Source organism: Aphis gossypii, chromosome 3 (genome assembly GCF_020184175.1).
Source record: "Aphis gossypii isolate Hap1 chromosome 3, ASM2018417v2, whole genome shotgun sequence".
Taxonomy (NCBI): Eukaryota; Metazoa; Arthropoda; class Insecta; order Hemiptera; family Aphididae; genus Aphis; species Aphis gossypii.
In genome coordinates, this window is record NC_065532.1 from 2,189,022 (window position 1) to 2,209,476 (window position 20,455).

Genomic DNA, 20,455 nt, shown 5'->3' on the forward strand with positions numbered 1-20,455 from the left:
GGTATACCCTTTAGAATTATTCTCCAGAAATTAAAAAACATCAATTTCTGATATGATTACATTATAATATGCTTACCAAATCCATAACTGTAAGTTTTACTAACTCTTGTCCAAACATTGTTTCCCAACACAATTTTCGCAATCGTCGCCTGATTTGGAGATTCAAACAAGTGGCACGAAGAGATAAGTCTTCTCTAGGCGCATCTTCATGTTCTGTTGTGGTCACATATGCTTCACCTATACAAAAGCCATTGTATGTTTATTTTATACTTCTTTAATTACAATGAAATGTTACAAGTCTCTAACTCTTTTATGATAAAAGTACAATTAAGCATTAAAAATAAATCCCTCCAATAATATCTAACAAATCCCTAATAGAATAGAAAAAAATAATGTATATAATAATAATATTTGATAAGTAACGTTCAATTAATATTGGTATAAATCGTAAATTTAAATTGGTGGTGTATGTTAGATTAAAATATATTATCATAGGTACTTTTACAAAAAAAAAGTATAAATAATAAATCATTATAAATTTGCTAGAAAAGGCTCCACATTTTCACGCTATCTTTTGACATCTAAAATCATAACTACTTATAAAAAATATTATGTTTCAAAAAACTACTTAGAAAAATTTTAAATAATATTAATTTGTAAAAAATTAATATAAATATATATATACAAAGAAAGGTATTTTAAATTCTATACGTGGTCATCATAACATAATAAATTAAATATATTTTAGATAATTGACTTTTTTGGTTAAACTCTAAAATTACTAAACTAAACTCCTTAAATGGTAAAACTCGTTATATTGTTCAATTTATTTCACTATAGTGACTATTATATTTTATGTGGATACAGATCATTACTTCAAACTCATATGATTTATTTAAAAACGTTATATAATGCATATTGTATACTATATATGTACATCAACGCGTAACTATATGTGAGATATTTGATTAAATTACTGTCCTCGGCAGAATTAATGTAATAGTCTCTAGAGAATTCCAGGGCTCAAATTGACATCGACCACAACTACATATACGTTGAACTATCTAGTATATAAACAGTACACATATACGAGTATACGCTTTGGTATTTACTCGATTTCTCGCTAAATCCTTGAAAACCGTTTGGCACCTCGGTTACATTTGTAACTGGTGATGGAGACGAACAAACTACTTGAAAGCAATGAGTTCCATTGAAAATTACTTCCGACATCCGTTTTATGATTCTTCTTCCTTCAGACGATGCAATTATCTCGTCCGTCCTCCATAATTTCAGATCCTCAGACGCAATTGTACTATATGGCTCATCGTCGTTATCTATAGTAATTATTGATTGATCAATCGTCGTGTTCGCTGTCAATACTTCTACGTCCAGGCTTGCCATCGATTTAGGAGTCGTACTCGGTGTTAATTCTACGGACTCGCTCGATATCGTTTCACCTATTGCATTCTGTGTCGAACTTGATATCGATTGAGAGACAATCGAACTAAAGTCTTCTAACAAAACATTCGTTGGATTCGTGATTGTTAACCCATCATCGACTGGATCCATGGTTGAATTCTCCGTCATTGACTCAATAGTAACTAGACCTTCAGTCGAGTTCTCCGTCGCTCCATCATAACTGTGCGTATAGCTGACATTGAACTCAGAAGCGGTGTCGGTATTTTCGGACGAAAACGTGTCGTCGTAGTATACGACATCGGCGGTTATTCGTAGATCATCGATGGTCTTGAAAGTGGTTTCGGCCGTACTTTCAGTCCATCCAGCGGCACTATTCCGATTCACGCCAAAAACATCTGTAGTTAGACCGGAATCCGCACCGGAACTTAAATCTATAGTCGAAGAAAAGTCGGCCCCAGTCGTACCGAATTCCAGTGGCGCATTTGACGAGGGAATATAACCATCTACTTTAGGCGGATGATCGTCGATTGGAATGTACCGGACAGCTGGCCATGAGAACGGACATTCTATTTGCTGTCGGTAGCAATTCGGTTGTGTATCTATAGTTCGGATGACTGGTAATTGAAGTTTCGTTATATTCGACATAGTAGAATTCATGAATGCTAACGCTACCAATACCGAGCCAGTCGAAGTCGTCTTCAACAAAGATGCCGTTGTTGCCATGGTGGCCGCAGTGGCCATGGTAGCCGTGGTAGCTGTAGTGCCCATAGTGGTTGTAGTAGCTTTGATAGCCGCGGCAGCTGTGATATTGGATACGTTGGATTTCAACTCCAACAGCTCCTTGGTCTGCAACACGCAAACGTAGGTAAAAAATACAGTTGAAATAAGAATTGCTCATCTTAAGAAGTAAGCAATAATCAGTACAAATACTAAATAGTACAATGCGTATAATATTAGAGTACATTATATAGTATACAATTTATTCCAAATGTCTCACATCATATGCATCAAAATTATAGTACCTTTGTGACAAATTAATGGACTTAAATACTTACTATTTTTTAATAATAATTTTAATAACAATAAAATTTAAAAACAAAAAAAAATTATTTGCACTATTTCATTAGGTATCGGCATTGCCAATTTATCTTATTGAAAAAAATTAACTTTGTTAAAATTGTCCTATTAAAAACAGATTAAGTTATTGATTTTGTGAAAATAATTTTTATGAACAAACTAAATACTTTTCTAAAATCCAAACAAATCTCAATAGTAATGTTTTTGTGGACATTTATATCATAAATCCTAATCTGTAAAAATAGATACAAAAATAAGTTTATTTTATTATAGGATTCTATAAATTGATGATTTGCTCAAGCCTTTTTATCTGAATTTTTCTTAGTAATTTATTTCATAACATTGGAATTTATACATATAACTGCTATAAAAAAAAACATATTTAAGTATTAAACTCATCTTATATTTTATGTATATTATCAATAAAACTTTTTAAGTATGTCCTTAAAAAAAAATAATAAGTAGATACTTCTGTGAAATGTATTTATTAGCCTAAAATTAAGAAAATAATAAGTTCCGATAGTTTGGAGTGAAATTTTGATTTTTAGACCAAACTAAAAAAAGGAAGGAAATTATAATGGCGATTATGTGTATAATTATACGAGTGATTTACACCGATAAGTGAAAACTGATAAAATACAAATTTTTCTTTTAGGTATTATACTAATAATATAAGTGTATTGTTATTTTATAGTATGCTCTTTTAACGCACCCCGTTATTTTTAACATTCACCTACAGCTATACTTTACACGAAATACATTTTATCTGTAATTTCATAGCTAAATTTTAATATTCTTATTAGATACCCGTAATATTATAATAAATTATTTTTGTCATAAAAACTTTTTCAAGTGATTAATTTCTTAAAATTCTAAAAAATAATTGATCCTCTTTAAAATACATGTACAAAATAGGTATAAATTATAGGTTTATCACTTCATATGTAAATATAAAATTAGTAGGTAGTTCCACGAAAAGACATTATTATTTTATATTTTATTGCTTAAAAAAAGTTCTTATTTCTTAGTATTATAATTTACAAATAGTAGCTCTTATTAATATTTGATCTTTATATTGTATGTTTTTTTAGAGTTATCATAATTTTCATGTTTTAGATTCTGAACAAAGTTATGAGATTTTACAATCATATGTGTTTTTTTTTGTGTACAGCATAACTTGTCGAAATAATGTTTCATTTTAATTGTATATGTATATTATATATACAATTATATACATTCAATTAATAGGTGATTTCCGATGAAAAAGTGACCTTTGGTGCATTATAAAGGTTAAAAGTAAGAATTTTTCAACAGTTTTCAAAAAAATCGATTAATTTATATAGTCACTCAAAAACTAATCACTGTAAATACTTAACATTTTTACAAAATGTTTATATTAGCGTTATCTATACACGGACACACGGTTAAATTTTCACTTTTTTGAGCTTTTTATAGACAATTGAAATTTTTGATTTTTCTGAGTATTTCTTTTTTTGAAATATTGATAAAAAAAAATTTGGGTACCCAAAAAAAAACTTGAAAATTTAATACAAAGTTTCTCATAAATCATTCTTATTGAAGTTAAAAAAAATAAAAAATCGTTGGTCACAATTTTTTTTATAAGCGTTCAAATTTCTACGAAATATGGCAAAATCTGAAAATATGGAAGTAATATTGTTGTTGAAAAATCATTGTATTTATATATAAAGTTAAAAATTTCAAAATTAAGTTTTTCATAAGTTTTCCTTCAAATAGCTATAAATAAAACTCGATACATCATTATAGGAAAAATGTTATGAGCATTTGAATTTTAAATTTTTATGAAATCGCTTAACGATAACGATTTTAAGTATTTGTTATTATTCAAAAAGTATAAGTCGTAGATACTTGACATTTTCATCAGTCATTTTAATTGACATTTTCTTTACATGATTTAATATTAATTAAATTAAATTTTATTTTATTAATAAAATAAATGCTATTAATAGGCATTTGAAGTAATCGTTTTTTTTTTATTATTATTATTTTTTTTTGTTGTAAATATCTATAATATTTTTCCCTGATAGTTTCTCATAAATTAGTCTAATAGTGATTCAAAAATTATTATAATACATAGGCACAATTTTTTTTTTATTTGAATTCAAACTTCAAATATTGACAAAAATTCGTCAAAATCATGAATTCTTGCAAATTATTTTGTAGTTAAAATTTATAAAAAACGTTGAAACTTTAATTCAAGATTTTCCATAAGGTTGGCTTACAATAATTATAAAATAACTTAAATTTTGGTGTATTCAAGCCATTAAAACATAAACCACCTTTTATACCAACCACTGTAAATTATATCCTAGGCTGACAAATCATCTCTTTTCAGAATCGTTTTTAGTATACAATGATACCTATTATTGGATTCAAATGTAACACATAAATAATAGTGACCAACTAAACAGCAGAGTAGTACCCACTTGACCGCGCCTTTTTTTTTTTTTATTATTCCACAATTAAAATGTTTTATAAAACCAAAAAATAATAACTAATAATATTTTTTATTGAAAACAATAATTGAAGTTGAAAGAGGTACATTAAGTACATAATGTTCCGGGGCTAATATATCTTTAATCTGAGGGTACATTTACGAATAACATCTATATTGAATTTCTTAAAAATAGTTTTTAATATAATAATACTTTGATTTATTTCTATATTTATTTTGTTTGAGTGTTAATTAAATAAGTAAGGTAACTATTACTTACAGATTATGATTATTTTAATATTATATCGTAGAACAGAGGAATATAATAATAAGTAACAAAATATGATAAACACTATATTATATTAATATCAATAAAATATAAGTAATTATGATAAATATAATATAATCATTATTTATAAATTTGCAATTTTAATTTATTATAACTTCTTATTATGCGAGTAAAATGTAGTAATTAAAATCAATATGATGATACCCAATATTATTTTAATACAAAAAACTAACAGAATCATTTTTGCAACATTACATAAGAACAACAAATTTGGAATTTTTGTATGAAACTTTCTCAAGTTCCTGTAATAACCAAATTATACAACAAATACGAGATCTTGATTTATAATTTAAACCACGTAAAAACTGTTGTTGGCTAGCAGTTAGGGTAAGGCTAGAACACATCAAAATGATTTTTTTTTTTTTTTTTACTTAAAGGGTTCACAACATAATATTTTAGTCATTTAGTAACCAAATTTAAAATAGATTTTGAGATTCCTAACTTATCTTAAATACCATTAAACTCCATTTTATGAAAAATTCTTGTCAAATAAATCATTTAAAAAGATAAAGGGGTATAAGGTGTCTTCACGATACCACCCGTTATCAAGAATTGGAACTATGAAATTCCTCGAGAGTTAAAAAAAAAAGGTAAACAAATGGGTCTCTCTGTTGTACATTACGCGTCAGTAGGTCACTGTTTGGATATGTTAAATTTTAATTCAATGATATATTATAGTTTACGAAATACGATTCTAAGAGGAAACGGTTAGTCAGCCGATGCCACTAGGTGATAATTTTTCGATATAGCTATTAAAGTCATTTATTTTACATTTAATATTATAGTAGGTTGACATGATTTTTTCTAAGATATTGAATTTACTATATTATTAGTATTTAATTATTTTAATAAAATATATTTGTTATTCATACTATATTATATCAACTTTGATGACTCAAATTTAATAATATGAAAAAAACCATAAACGAGTAAAAATAGGTTCATAGTATAAATATATACCTAATACCTTAAAATAAATCAAAAACTGCATTACAATGTATATAAAAATTCATAATAATATAATATACATAAGTGTTAAGTTATCGCGAATTTTAAATTACAACAAAATTATTAAAATCATGATTCATCGTTTAAATAAATAATTTCGTTCAAATTTGAACTTAAAATGTTTACGTTAAATTTAACTTTGAATGCTTATGAATAAAAAAAAGTGTGACTATAGATGTTTAATATTTTTTAATTCAGAAATTAAAAAACTATGAGTAACTCTGTATTAAATTTTTAAGCATTTCTACTTAGCGAATAATTTATAATAAATATTTATAGAAATTTCTCATGTCTATAAATAGCTCGAAGTTTTTTAAAAATTTGATCATAAATAGAAAATAATATACAAATATTTAATATTTGATGACATTTTCAAATAATTACATTTATTTGTTGACAAGTTTCATAAAAAAAAAAATGCTGTCGAAAGTTGGATTTGTGTGAAAATTCCCATTTTTTCTTATTTTATCTTTTGTTTTTTCTAAATATAAAAAGTACTTTGAATTGTTAAGTTAGCCATCTTTAAAATATAAACTGAATCCATTTTTCTATCTAAACCAACCTCAAAATGACAAAGGTTAACTTATCGTTTACACAAGATATATGTATAAAAAAAACACATATCATTTTAAAATCAATACATTCATTGCAGGGCTCAGAATCTAAAATATTTATTTTTTATTGAGTAGCCAAAAACTTTAAATAATATATTAAAAATATACATAAACTATATAACAATAAAGTTAAAAATTGTAATCGTTATTAAAATTATAATTGTATATGGTAGACCTTAAGCATAGTTTTAGCAAAAACTATATTGTGCTATCTTAATTATCATGCAATTTCAGTGAAATACATTACAATAAAAGTCACCCTTTAATGTTGACTATTTCTATGAAGATACTGAAAAATTCACTATACATAAAATCTAATTTTCTTTCGTTAGGTTAAAACATCAACAGAAATAAAAATGTACATTATGATTCAAATGTAGAGTTTGCCACAAATATTTACACCAAAAATATAAATATGTTACTGAAAAAAAAACCTATAGACGACGGATCGGGTAGATCTATGGAATAAGGCAAAAATATTTGTATGTACTGTTATGCAACGAATACGTTCAAAATCGCACATATATTCTACTCTATAAATAAATTTTTACCAAAATGATGCACACCGTAAATTTTTATTTATTTTTTCATATACCTACAGACGATTTCACAGAAATAAAATATAATAAACAATTTAAATTTTATAATTTTATAGTCTATACAACTAAACCAAAGATGGATAACTTAAATTTACTAGTGGTCCAATTTTTAGAAAATTAAAATCTAGTGGGCCAGAGCACATTTTAATTAGCATTTATTTTGTTAATAATAAACAAATAGTCATTCTCCTATGAGGTGTTAAAATTTCTATTTTCGTTATCAATTTTATGCTTTTATGCGGACATTATTAAGTACTACAAAAACATGAAAATAATAAATTTAACGACAGCACGAATGCACGATACGAATGTACAAACAGCTATGGTTAAAAATTATACGTATACACACGTGTGTAGGTATACTGTATACTGCAGTATAATGTATATAGTATATACTATATTATGGCATTTAGATATTTAACATTGTTCAATACCAGATAAAAATTATTATATCGATAAGATAAACAATACATATAGAATATATTATAATACAGAGTATAGACGATAAACTTAAAAACTGTATGATGTAATTTGGAAATGTAGGACGAGCCATATTAAAAAAGCTCGCGGGCCGCTAGTTGCCCAAGCCTGGTCTATCCAATTCACATAATTGGACGTATGCAAATGGTATTAAATAGTGACTATATCATACATATTATACATTTAAATTCACATCACTGCGAATAATTAACAAATTAATGGGATTAATATATAGGTACTTACCATGTCGTTAATTTTCACAAACAACGCAAACGTCAATGTGTAAAGATTTAACAAATTCAACGCCATAATCCTAAAACATACAACAAACAAAACATCAGTTTTTAAGAACATACATTCTGAATTGAACGAATGATTGCCACTCCAAACTAGTAGCTTCACAGTGTACACATATCATTATTCCCAAAAATATAACGGTATGTGTGGTTCTGATTCAGTTGATTTATTTAACTTCATTGCGAGAAAATCAAAGCTAATAAATTATATTAATATCAGCCTTACAGTTTATATCAAAAAGAATTTAATTAAGTTTTAAGTTATAACAATCCGGAACATATTATTATTGTAACAAGAAAGTGTACATCAATATCACTTTGAGGTTTATTCGGATGAAACAAAAATTGTATTATAGTTATGCAATGTATAATACTATTCACCATCATCAGCTAAGAAATGCCAAACATTTTTATTTTTACCATAATATTATGTTTAACATTATTATTAATGTAAAATAGAACAAAAACTTACGATACGCTATTTATGTTGATAAGTGTTTGAGACTTTAATGTAATAATAACATAATTTAGTTAAAAGTGTTCTTCTAGTCTATAACTTTACTTATTATTCAAGTATATTTCTTTTAATTAAAGTCACTTAGGTAATGAATTTAAATTTTCTAATAGCAGATTAGATTATTGCAAATTGATTACTAATTGATAAGAAGATATGGTTATAATAAATTCGACTTTTTAATACAAGATGTCAGACTGTTTCTTTTTTCTTTGTTATGACTTCTGATCAATATAATATAAATTAATTTTTAATTTGAGTTTAAATAAAAAAAAAAAAAACACTTTTCAAATGTAAGCATTTACATTTCAATAAACGACAAAGAAATCCCAATTTCTCGAAACATTAGTTTGTATTAAGACTTGAGTCAATGTTGAATGTACGTATTTCTGCGAAAATGCGCCTTCCTATAAAAAAACTAAGTGAGTGACACTTGCAGCCACCAACCAACAATCATTGAAATAATATAATATATTATTATGTTATACTCAATACTAACAATCTGGTTTCCGTCTACCAAGTGTAATCGATTTCTAATGATTTGAAATTATTAATTTATAAATTTAATATACAAAAACAAAATAAATAGTTTTTAGAAAAAAATAATAATTGAAACTATATCATCACAAACAACAAAACGTATACTTAAACAAATAAGAATTATTTAATTAATTATTTTAGTTTAATATTTATCAAGTAAAAATGTTTATCTATTAAGTATATCTCGCAAGTAAATATAGATCCCCCAATACACAAATTAGACGGCACCTTCAGTATAGTATATATATACCACACTTTAAATTGAAACGTGATTTTGTAATGTTTTTTTTATATAATTGTATGCTCAATTGTAAAAATCTCAAATTTACTTATTGTTTTATTATACTACAGATTGTAAATACATTTATTTAAAAAAAAAAAAAATTGTATGCTTGTTAATTAATACACTAACAAATATAAAAGGAATTATTACTTATATACCTCTTTAACTGACCATTTCTCAATGATTACCAATAAAATATGCAACATAATAATTAATAGGAACAACCCACCAAATCTAAAAATCTTAAAACAAGTTGATCATACTAAATTATCACTATCATTAAAGATCTACTAAAATAATAACTGTTCTTCAACTTCAAAGAAAAACATTCATCAAAACTAAAAAAATAAATTTTGGACGTAACAAGAGCAATTATTTTATCAATTTGTTAAATTGATGTTAAATTACACTTAATAGTAAAGAAACATCAATTAAATTAAAACTCAAACAATACTATTTAAAATACATAAATACCTTAACTAACTAAAAGAAGCTAAACATAAAAATTATAAATCTGAACTAGAAGTAGCCAAAAATGATTCTAAACAAATTTGGAAAATTATAAAAGACGTGAAAACACGTTCTTAAATTAATTTTCCTATTAGGTATATATATATTCTTATTCAAAAAAGTTTCATACAACAGTTAAATCAAAACAAACAATAAACAACAAATTGCTTAAATGAATATGTGTACGTCACAAACGAAGCAATAAACATATATAAATAAATAAACCATACGAAACAATACCTATGAATACTTCACTACTAATGTCACAATTATTTTGTTTAATAAATTTAGTTTAAATAGTTTAATTAATAATGAAGGAATAATAAAATCAATAAAAACCCTAAAAAATAACTCTTATTCTAGGTTGGATGGATTTGGTATAAAATAATTGTACAATAATATAAAAATACTACCAACAAGAAAATTATTTTATAAAGCTTTTTTAGATGATTAAAAATTATGTTACTTTTAAAATTGAACACGAACATAATACTATACAAATATTGAAACAATATCTAACACCAAAGTACCAACTGTGCAAAAAAATTAACACAATCCTCACATTTAAATATTTATCTAACAATTTACAATAGGTAGGTATACTACTATTCGTTATTCAGAATAATTAGTAATATAGTAATTCATTCAAAATTCTTAAAAATAATTAAACTAGTTACTACAAAAAAATAATATAGTTATATATCAGTTTTACAACATTAGTGAATTATTTTAAACAATTATGATCTTGGTAGTTATTAATAGTTGTATTGTATTATTTTACTGTGCCATTGTATACATAATGTTTTATTATATATATATTTAATTATATTAATATTTTAGAAGTATAAAAAAAATTTATTGTAATTATTATTTTATTAATTGAACTATCTTTTATTAAATTTATAGTTTTAAATGTGATCTTATGGGCCCCCAAACAAACATATTTTGTAGGGCACATTATGTTTTTGTAGATTAAATAAAAATAAAATACCAAATCATACTAATTATACCAATAATAATACAAATAACTATAATTTCTATATATATATTTAAATTTAGGTATTAGAATAACCCTATATTTTTATTAGAATTTAATGAATAGTTCATCTGCCATATTCTATCAAACGATTTTAATGATTATTAACGTGCTACAGATACATATTTATCAGGCACGTGCACAAAAAAAATTTTCGGGGGGGGGTCCATAAAAAAATTTACAATAATCAATATTTATCGATAAATGGTTATATAAGTAAACTACACAACTATTAATTTTCGAGGGGGTTTGAACCCCCCACCCCCCCCCCCCCCTGTAGTGCCTGATATATATATATGATGTATTTTTAAATGAAAATAATTTAAACCACAAGAAAAATATGTTATAAATTTCAATTTAAAAAATATATCAACTATATATATCTAAAAAAAAATTAGATAATGTAACTTTTAAATTGAAAATAAATCACCATATGAAAATACTTTTAACAAATATCATGTGATTAGTGTGGATAGCGAAAAGATACAAAAACATTTAGCACTCGTTAACTAGGTTAGTCGTTGGAATGGCTCCAGTGCAATTATCAAAATTTACATTGCTAATAGGTGTACACTGTACACAGTGTACATATTCCTATATACAAGTGTCCATATAATAAAGTATATAGCCTATATAGGTATTAGGTAGGTACTGTTATTATGCATGAAATTACAAGATCGTGCGTACATAAATGGTCTGTTTTAATACTAAAAATAATCAAAAATCTTTCAACTTTCACGCTTTATTTGGTTAAATATAATTACCTAATTAAGTATTTTCTTTTAATATTTAAAATAGTATTAAATTTAATCTCAACTAAAAACTTATTTAAAATGTTAAATATTAAATATTGTATTTATTCTTTAAATACCCATAGTACAAGGGTAGGTAAAAATTATTAACTGTGACGTATAATAATAATGTGATTTTAATTTTTTTTTTTCAATTAAATTTAATATATAATATTGAATATTATGAATATATATCATACAACTAATTTGATTTTATTGTAATTTATTCTAAACTTGGGTAATAAAACGTGAATTAGATAGCGTTGATGAATATATTTTTTTAACAAAAGAAGAACGTTTTAAATTAAAATGTAATCTTAAAGGTGTATATTATAAATTCTGTAATTTTATTGACTATATTATGTATATATAGTTTAAAGAAACTGTATTAAGTTAAATAGCCGGGATATCTATATTGCATAAGCAATATTGTATTAAGTCTTTACCAAAAATTATTTCATACTGACGTAAAACTCAATAATCAATACACAATGATGATCAGTTAAACAAATTAAATTATAATGTTTTATCCCTATTTACGTAATCCGATTTTAAATTACACTTTTAAAACAAAAATTGTTTCCATGAAATCAAGCTAGACTTATCTTAACTTAAGACTTATTAATTCGGTACTTCTTATAAAAAAAAAATCATTTATACAAAAATAAATGTCTACACATATTGTTAATAATTACAGTTATAAATATGACCAAATAATAACCATATACCATCACCACTGTGAACATTCAAAAATCAGATTTAAAATCACAGCTGTATGCTTGTATGCCAAGACGGCTTTTTAAGCTATTTTCCCATTATTTTCGTTCTGAATACAGAACAAGATCGTTTAAGTGTAGGCGAAATAATTGTTATTTTTATACTAACACTAACAATATAAATACTATAATACATATCAATATTTTTTTTATTTTAAAATTCTATTATAGTGTAGGTATAATTATTCTATTCTTAAATAATAATTATTATTTGTTATATATTTAACACAACTGGATAATACATGATATTTTAATGAATACAATTGTGTGAAATTATTATGTAATACATTACACCGATTATTAGTGTAAACTATCCACTAATAAAATGTATTTATTTAGTTTTAAATCCCCTATAAAATTTTGATTATTGAAGACAAATTTATTTTTATGAGCGTCGATGAAGCTCGAATATTAAGCTATAAATGAATTATTCATACCGTTATACGTAACAACTACGATTTTTGTTGTTTTGTTATAATTCAAAATAATTTAAGAGAACGTCGTACCCATATATATCGATTTTATCTAATAGACGCATGTAACATAAAAAAATCTACCAAATTTTTACTGCAATTTATTTTAAGTTAATATCAAAATAAATTTAATTATTACAAAATTTTTAGAGAAAAATTTAAACTTAATTCGTGTAAGGTATTTTTTCGAATTTTATAACCCATTTTAAAATAATATTACAAAACAAACTCTTTACTCGAGCACAGTTTATACTTATTATCCTTTATAAATGTGTGTATACTTCCTCTAATATTTAATATAAAGTATAAATATACCTAATAATCTAATACACAGATTTAATATACTACACGTGTGTTTGACTGAGGCAACACTTACAGATGCGACTTTCTTTTAATCATTCAAGCATAAAATATTCCAGTAATACATACATCATAATTTGCTTTATACTCGTATATTGTACAATGTAATTTTAAAAAAAATTAGATTAATTTTAAGCTATTCAAATTTCACATTACATACGTTAGTATTAATTAATAATTATTGATTATTGGCTTGTAAGTTATTAACAATAATATTATACCTACACGATATTTTTGGCAAAAATTAGTTCAACGTACCATAATACTAATGAAAAAATGAATTATTAACAGTATAATAATTAATAATTAATAATATATATTATAAATGTTTTTTATATATATATCTTAAAGATTTATAAAGATTGACACACCGTTTCAGTTCGGAATTCTTTTTCTATTGCAATGATTTATTATTGAATTTAAATTTAACACATTTAATATTTAATAGCGACCTACTCTATGACAAAATGCAATTTAACATATAACGTGACAACTTTCGTGGTTCTCGTTTATGATAAGTTTAAACCACTATTAAAATACAATACGTAAACATTACTATGTTATTATTTTTCAATTTCTTGAATTGTAATATTTTTATTTGATTCTGAACGTCGTTAGTTTTACATATTTTATTATTTCTTTGTTTATTTTTACTTTTTAGTCAACCTAATTTATTTAGATTATAATTTAATATACTTTTTTGAATTTTAAGTGTGTAGTTTTTCAAAATCTATGAAAACATAACAATAACTTATGCATAATATTCTAAATGGTAATAATAATTAGAGACGTATTCTAATTTGAAATTGTATGTTTTATTTGAATCTTTCAGAAGTTTATTATGACATAATATGTAATAATTTAATAATTATAATTATTATACCATAGTAAAAAAAAAGTCACTTATATAAAGGTTCAAACAAATGTATAAGTCTCTAATCATCCGTACACAACATGTAACAAATACTGGTAAATGTGTGTGCACTGTGCAGTGACGCATGTAATATTTCCTAAACCTTAAAGTAGATATTTTTTATTTTTTTTATGTACTTTCGTTGTGAAAATATTGAATTATGTTCGGATACTTTGGAGCAACTTACTTTCAATTGATTTTTCAATATTGAATCACGCCACTTTTTCGTTAACACAAGAAGTCACGTATAAACGGAACCACAATACATAATTTAATAGAATATTATTTGAAGGAAATTCGACCACCATCTTTAATTTTTTTTTTCATTTCAGTTTATTTAAATCTTGTTTTACAGTGGACTTAGCATTTAAAATTTTTATTTTATTTATTTATTTTTTGTTTTTATGAATGATAAATATAGTATTTAAATAATTAAAAAATATATATTCAAACCTTTCAGCTTATATATTATAAACAAAATTCAATATTTTGTTTCACTTTTAACAAAATTAATTAATTTCCAAATTATTTAAAAATATGAACTACAAACTTAAATGTTTCATAAGATCAATATAAATTATGAAATAACTCAAATATTAACCATTGATTTAAAAATATAAAGTCAAAGTTTCACATGCCTGCGTTTTGTAACTAACAAATTCATCTATGTAATTAATGAAATCTATATTATAATATTATAATTTAAAAAATATGGTTATTAAAACGTTTTCAAATGAAAATTAATGAAAACTAACACATAGAAACTATTATACTTCAGTAGCATCGAAACTGTATTTAAAACAAATAGGAAATGTAATGAAGTTTTTTTAACTTACAGTAAAAATAAAAGTAGTTTAAAGTTCAATTAATAATGAACGAATCTAAATATTTAAGGTTTAATTTAAATATAAAAAATAATTTATGACTTCCGGATAGGTACATCGAAAAAAGGTGAATAGCAGTTTGCTTAAATTAAGTAAACAAGCAGGTATATCCTATATTTTAACAAAAGAGTTTTTATGAAATGTAAATTTAATTTCGTATGTGCAGTGGTACATGAAAGGTATTTGGTTTTGTTACATACCTAGCTAATTGTACACGAAGAGTTGTCCTCGGGTGGTAACTCTCCAACACACCCAACACTTCAAACGCGATTGGAAAAAACGTGCCAATGAGTGTCATGACAACTGTGATTTCATATTTTCTCCACAATGTGGATTCAGCCTCTGGTTGTGTGGATCTTTCGACTACGAAAATGACGGCATAAACCGAACTTCCCAGCATCCACACCATATTTATATTTGCAAATATTCTCAGAACCACCACTTTCCAACTACAAAACAAGTGAAAATAACAAAATAATATTTATATTGAAATGGGTAATAAAAAGCTATTAATAAAGATTATGAAAACTTTAATCATCCTAAAAGTTAAATATAATCCCTCCTTCCCATAAAACGAAATTTTAATTTGAACCAATAACTATTTAATTAGACTAAGGCATGTGTGAAAACTCAATTTTCTGGTGAATGTTTTATTACTTTTGTTTGTCTTTCATTCTTTCAGCTTCTTCAAGCAATGCTTCTTTAAAACCGAGTATAATGGATGATATACGATTGTGAGCGGTTTCTTCGTTTCCGATCATGTAATCCCACCCGGTGAACAGTTTCCACGTAAAAATGCACTCGTCGTCTTTTTCAGACAATTTGCTCAATCGAGAGTTTGCGGCCATTCTATACAACAATTGATATAACAAACATACAAGTACACATTAAAACGACTATTATGGTAGATCGGATTTCCGGGTAATATATGTATATATATAAATATATACTTTCTAAGCGTAGCCACGAAACTATAAATGTAAACAGCGAGCCCCGTGATAAAGTAGGCCGTGGGTAGCCGGTATCCGGTGTCCGAACTTTGTCGATTTGAATAGTAGCCGTAAAACATGGGTGAATGCTGTAGAACTCCCTCAAAATTTAACAAAGTCATTAATTGCATGGAAGTGGCTTCCTCCTCGGGCAACAGTGTCTTGCGCTCTCCGGTGTCCGCCTTATTGGTCGTCAAAATCTGTAAGACCATAATCATGTATCATTAACTGGTATACTTTTTTATTGCAGGTATGGATTTTCAGGTTTAAATGTTCATAATATGATTGTTTAAAATTGTTACGAGTACTTCGGGCATAACGACGAAGGCTGCTAATAACACAGATATAACAAAGTTCACCCAAAACAACCAGCGGAGAAACGTGAAGTACGAAGCTACAACCGTGCCAAATTGAGATTCAATTTCTTTGATCGTCAGTTCCCATGGAATTATTTGACTTATGAAATTGGCCATCTCCCGTTTACTGTGTTGCCATTGCTACATTTTTCACAGCAAACCGTTATCGTATTTATTAATACCGAAGCATTAACAATATTTTTATTGTTTTTTTATATTACTTTAACTAAGACTATGTGAAACCGTGCCATGATATCTCTCGTACTTTTACTCATTGCCAAACGTTCTTGTAGCTGACCCTCGTGTTTCTTTACGTATTCTTTAGCTTGCTGAACCAATTTCATCTTCCTACGTATGGACCATGGTTGTTGACGGACACTGCCTAATACCTCTTTGTGTAAACGAATGTTTTCAAATATCTGCTCTTGAGAGATACCTGCCTCTTCGATGTTGATTGCCGTACTGTAAAGATAAGATGATTATTTAAACATTATATAATTATGGTACAATCCACAACATACTTAAGAGTTTAATAATATATATGGTACTATATTATAGTGCACTGTAAATAAATATATTATTTTTTAAAATTCACGAATAGTTTGAATCTACAATATACCTATATTTGTATGTCAAAAATATCATAACTTAAATCTAACATATTATTTTGTATATACATAACATATAATAAACTTCAAAAAAAAAAAAACTATAAAGTTTCTTGTTGAAATATTTATAGATATTAGACCGTAAGTAATTTGATAAATTATTAATTTATAAAAGTAAGTAATAAAAATAAGTTAAACTTATTTAAATATTTAAATTATACTAAAATTTTCAGAACATACATAATAATATCCACACTTATGTAATATATAGTTTTAGAAAGCATAAATATGACATCAAATCGTATAACTTATAACTCATTCTGACATCATAAAAAAAGTTAGAATACGAGAAGGAATAGAGTATCCCTAGGGCCTGATGAACCACAACGTAACAACAATTTAATCTGAAAGGTAACGTTGAATGTAACTAATAACTATGTGAACCGTACTTATCAAAATACTTTCTATACAAAATGAAAAGGAATATCTAATACCTAAGTCCTAAATTTCTTATTTTTTTTTCAAAATATTAATTGACATTTTTTTTGTTATTTTATAACTAATGAGGATATTAAGTGGGCTTTTATATTTTATTTGACTAAAATTACTGCTGACAATATCACTATAGGTACTTAAGTAAAAATATTATGTAATTTGTACGCAGAACTTCTCTGACCAAAACAAAATGTAATTAATGAGATTCGAAAGCATACAATCAAAAAATAAATAATGTTTTAGATTTAGGACTACTTATAAAATCAAAAGTATTTAATTTTTAAATAAAAATATATAATTATTGCGTCCATTTAATATAAAACGATGATTTCATGGATTGTCTTATAAATTATAAAACTATAGTTGGAAAATAAATAAAAATAAATAAATACTCCAATACTTTATGATATTGTCCATTAAAAAAAAGTTAATCACTACAATTCATTAATTAGAATTTGAAATTGATTAAAATTTGATATTGGTACACTTTTATCAAACAAAAATAAACAGAGTAAAGCGCAACATATTATAAATTATTTTTATTCTGATATTTATTACTCTTCAAGCGTTTTCACTTCCATCACGATCTGCTTTCACTCTTCTTTGCTATGAACTATCTTTCTCCACTCTCTTACTCTAATTTTCTCGAAATTCTCTTCCACTGTATCCATCTATCTCTTTTTAGAGTTACCCACGAGGTCTCTTTCTTGTAGATTTCCACCATTGATGTACCATTGTAACTATTTCTTACTCATTTCTACGCATTGCTTTACTAAGCAATTGTATTCACTGACGACTTATAAAGCTGAAGACTGGTGCCAATCCCAACTTTCCTGTAGTTCCCGATTAAATTTTCTTCTCCATGAAACTGTTCTATTACCATAAGTAAGTTCGAGAGTTGTTTTCCATATTTTATTCTCAAAAAAATATTAATTAATTATATAACCTCTCGCGATAGCCAAGATTTATGAAGTATGTCATACAATAACTATATATTATAAGTAGAACAAAATATTCTAGTTAATTTTTCAAAAGTATTAATATTCCCCGTTGTTTATATTCCTACAAAACGCATTTTTATGAATTTAATTACTGCTAAGTATACATAAATATTTCCAGACCTTTATAAAAATGATTAAAATATTTATGTCAAGATTCTAGATAAAAATATTTGCCTTCGTAAAATGTACTTAGGTACAATGCATATTATAAATCAGAAATATGTATTTGATTGATCATTTAATAAATAGTTATAATTTTAAATAAATACCTATTTAAATAAGTTAAAAATACCACATTTTGAAATTAACTTAATAAATAAATTATAAAAAGTAATAGTATATTATTATAAATGGTTTTAATATAAAACATATAATTTAAACCATATTTTGACTGTCCAAATACGATGAATAGAAATTTCTCTAATGAAATGCTGAGTGTATTTTAATAGTTTACCAAATTAGGACACGAAAACTGTTTTTAAAGTTCCAAACCTATACAGAGAGTATACTCTCTGATTTTCAAGAATTTTGATTAAAATATAACTGAGGTAAATATTTTAACAGATTTCACATTTCCGTCTTGTGAAAATGATAAATAAGTAAAACGTTCCAAGTAATGTGAAAAGTTTCTTCTCTGATTTGCTTGTAATATCAACAATACAGAAAACGCCAAGCTATCAAATCTCATTTTAATTTTCTGTTGATTATATCTAATATAAAAAATACTAACAAAAGTTTATATCATATTTTTTACGCATTTATAGATAAATCTTAAATTTTTATATCATAAATATATACATAAAATCATTTAAACAGTTTACCTTATTGAGGAAATTAAATATTTTGTCAAATGACGATCTAGTTTCAGATAATAATATTATACTTAATATATATTGGAGTTATCTAATATGAACCGGTAAATTTAGTTTTTAGATAAAAATTGTTTAAGCTATATATCTTTATTTTTATTTTCAGAATTTACCACCCTAAAGAATTTAAGAGTAAACATATACAGTTAATATACATGCATAAAATAACAAATTAAATGGTTGAGCTAAAAATAGTATCATAATATAATTCGTACATTAAGTTCTAAAATGAAATATTATTGATAAAAAAAAACTCAAAATCCTAAATTTAATTAACTAAGCGTAGAAGAGTGACAAATCGAACTATTCGAATAATAGTTATTACTAATAAAGACATGTGTTTTAATAAACATAATATACCTATCGGTAGACATATCTTATAGTCTATTTTATTTATAATATTATTATTACTATTATTATATCTCCTAGATAAATTAAATGAAATACGCGTATCTACTTTTAGGTATGTTATTACTTATTAGTTATTAGATAGACTTTTATAAACACTCAACTTAAATAATCTATTTAACTACTGTTGGAGTGCAATAGTAACGTTAGTTGTATAAATAGAGAGAAAAATCTTCAAGAAAATTCCAGATTTACACGATTTTAAACACTTTGCAGAGTCGTTATAATAAATAAATATTAAAAAATATAAGTGGAAACAAACGGCTCCCTTGAATAACACCGAAAGAAACTTTTATATTAATAGAAACCGAATCTCTCAGTTTTACTAATTGAC

The 20,455-nt window shown here is 25.2% G+C and overlaps 1 protein-coding gene across 1 annotated transcript in view; it reads right to left on the reverse strand.

Annotated features, from left to right (window-relative positions):
- LOC114121247 (transmembrane channel-like protein) overlaps positions 1–20,455 on the reverse strand; it is a 77,124-nt gene that overhangs the window by 30,989 nt on the left and 25,680 nt on the right. Inside the window, exons 4-11 of the mRNA XM_050203345.1 lie at positions 16,962–17,202; positions 16,693–16,881; positions 16,346–16,584; positions 16,053–16,244; positions 15,596–15,844; positions 8,263–8,332; positions 1,113–2,265; positions 77–237 (exon numbers count right to left, since the gene is read on the reverse strand). Coding sequence (XP_050059302.1) covers positions 77–237; positions 1,113–2,265; positions 8,263–8,332; positions 15,596–15,844; positions 16,053–16,244; positions 16,346–16,584; positions 16,693–16,881; positions 16,962–17,202 — 2,494 coding nt within the window. The remainder of the gene's footprint in view (positions 1–76; positions 238–1,112; positions 2,266–8,262; positions 8,333–15,595; positions 15,845–16,052; positions 16,245–16,345; positions 16,585–16,692; positions 16,882–16,961; positions 17,203–20,455) is intronic.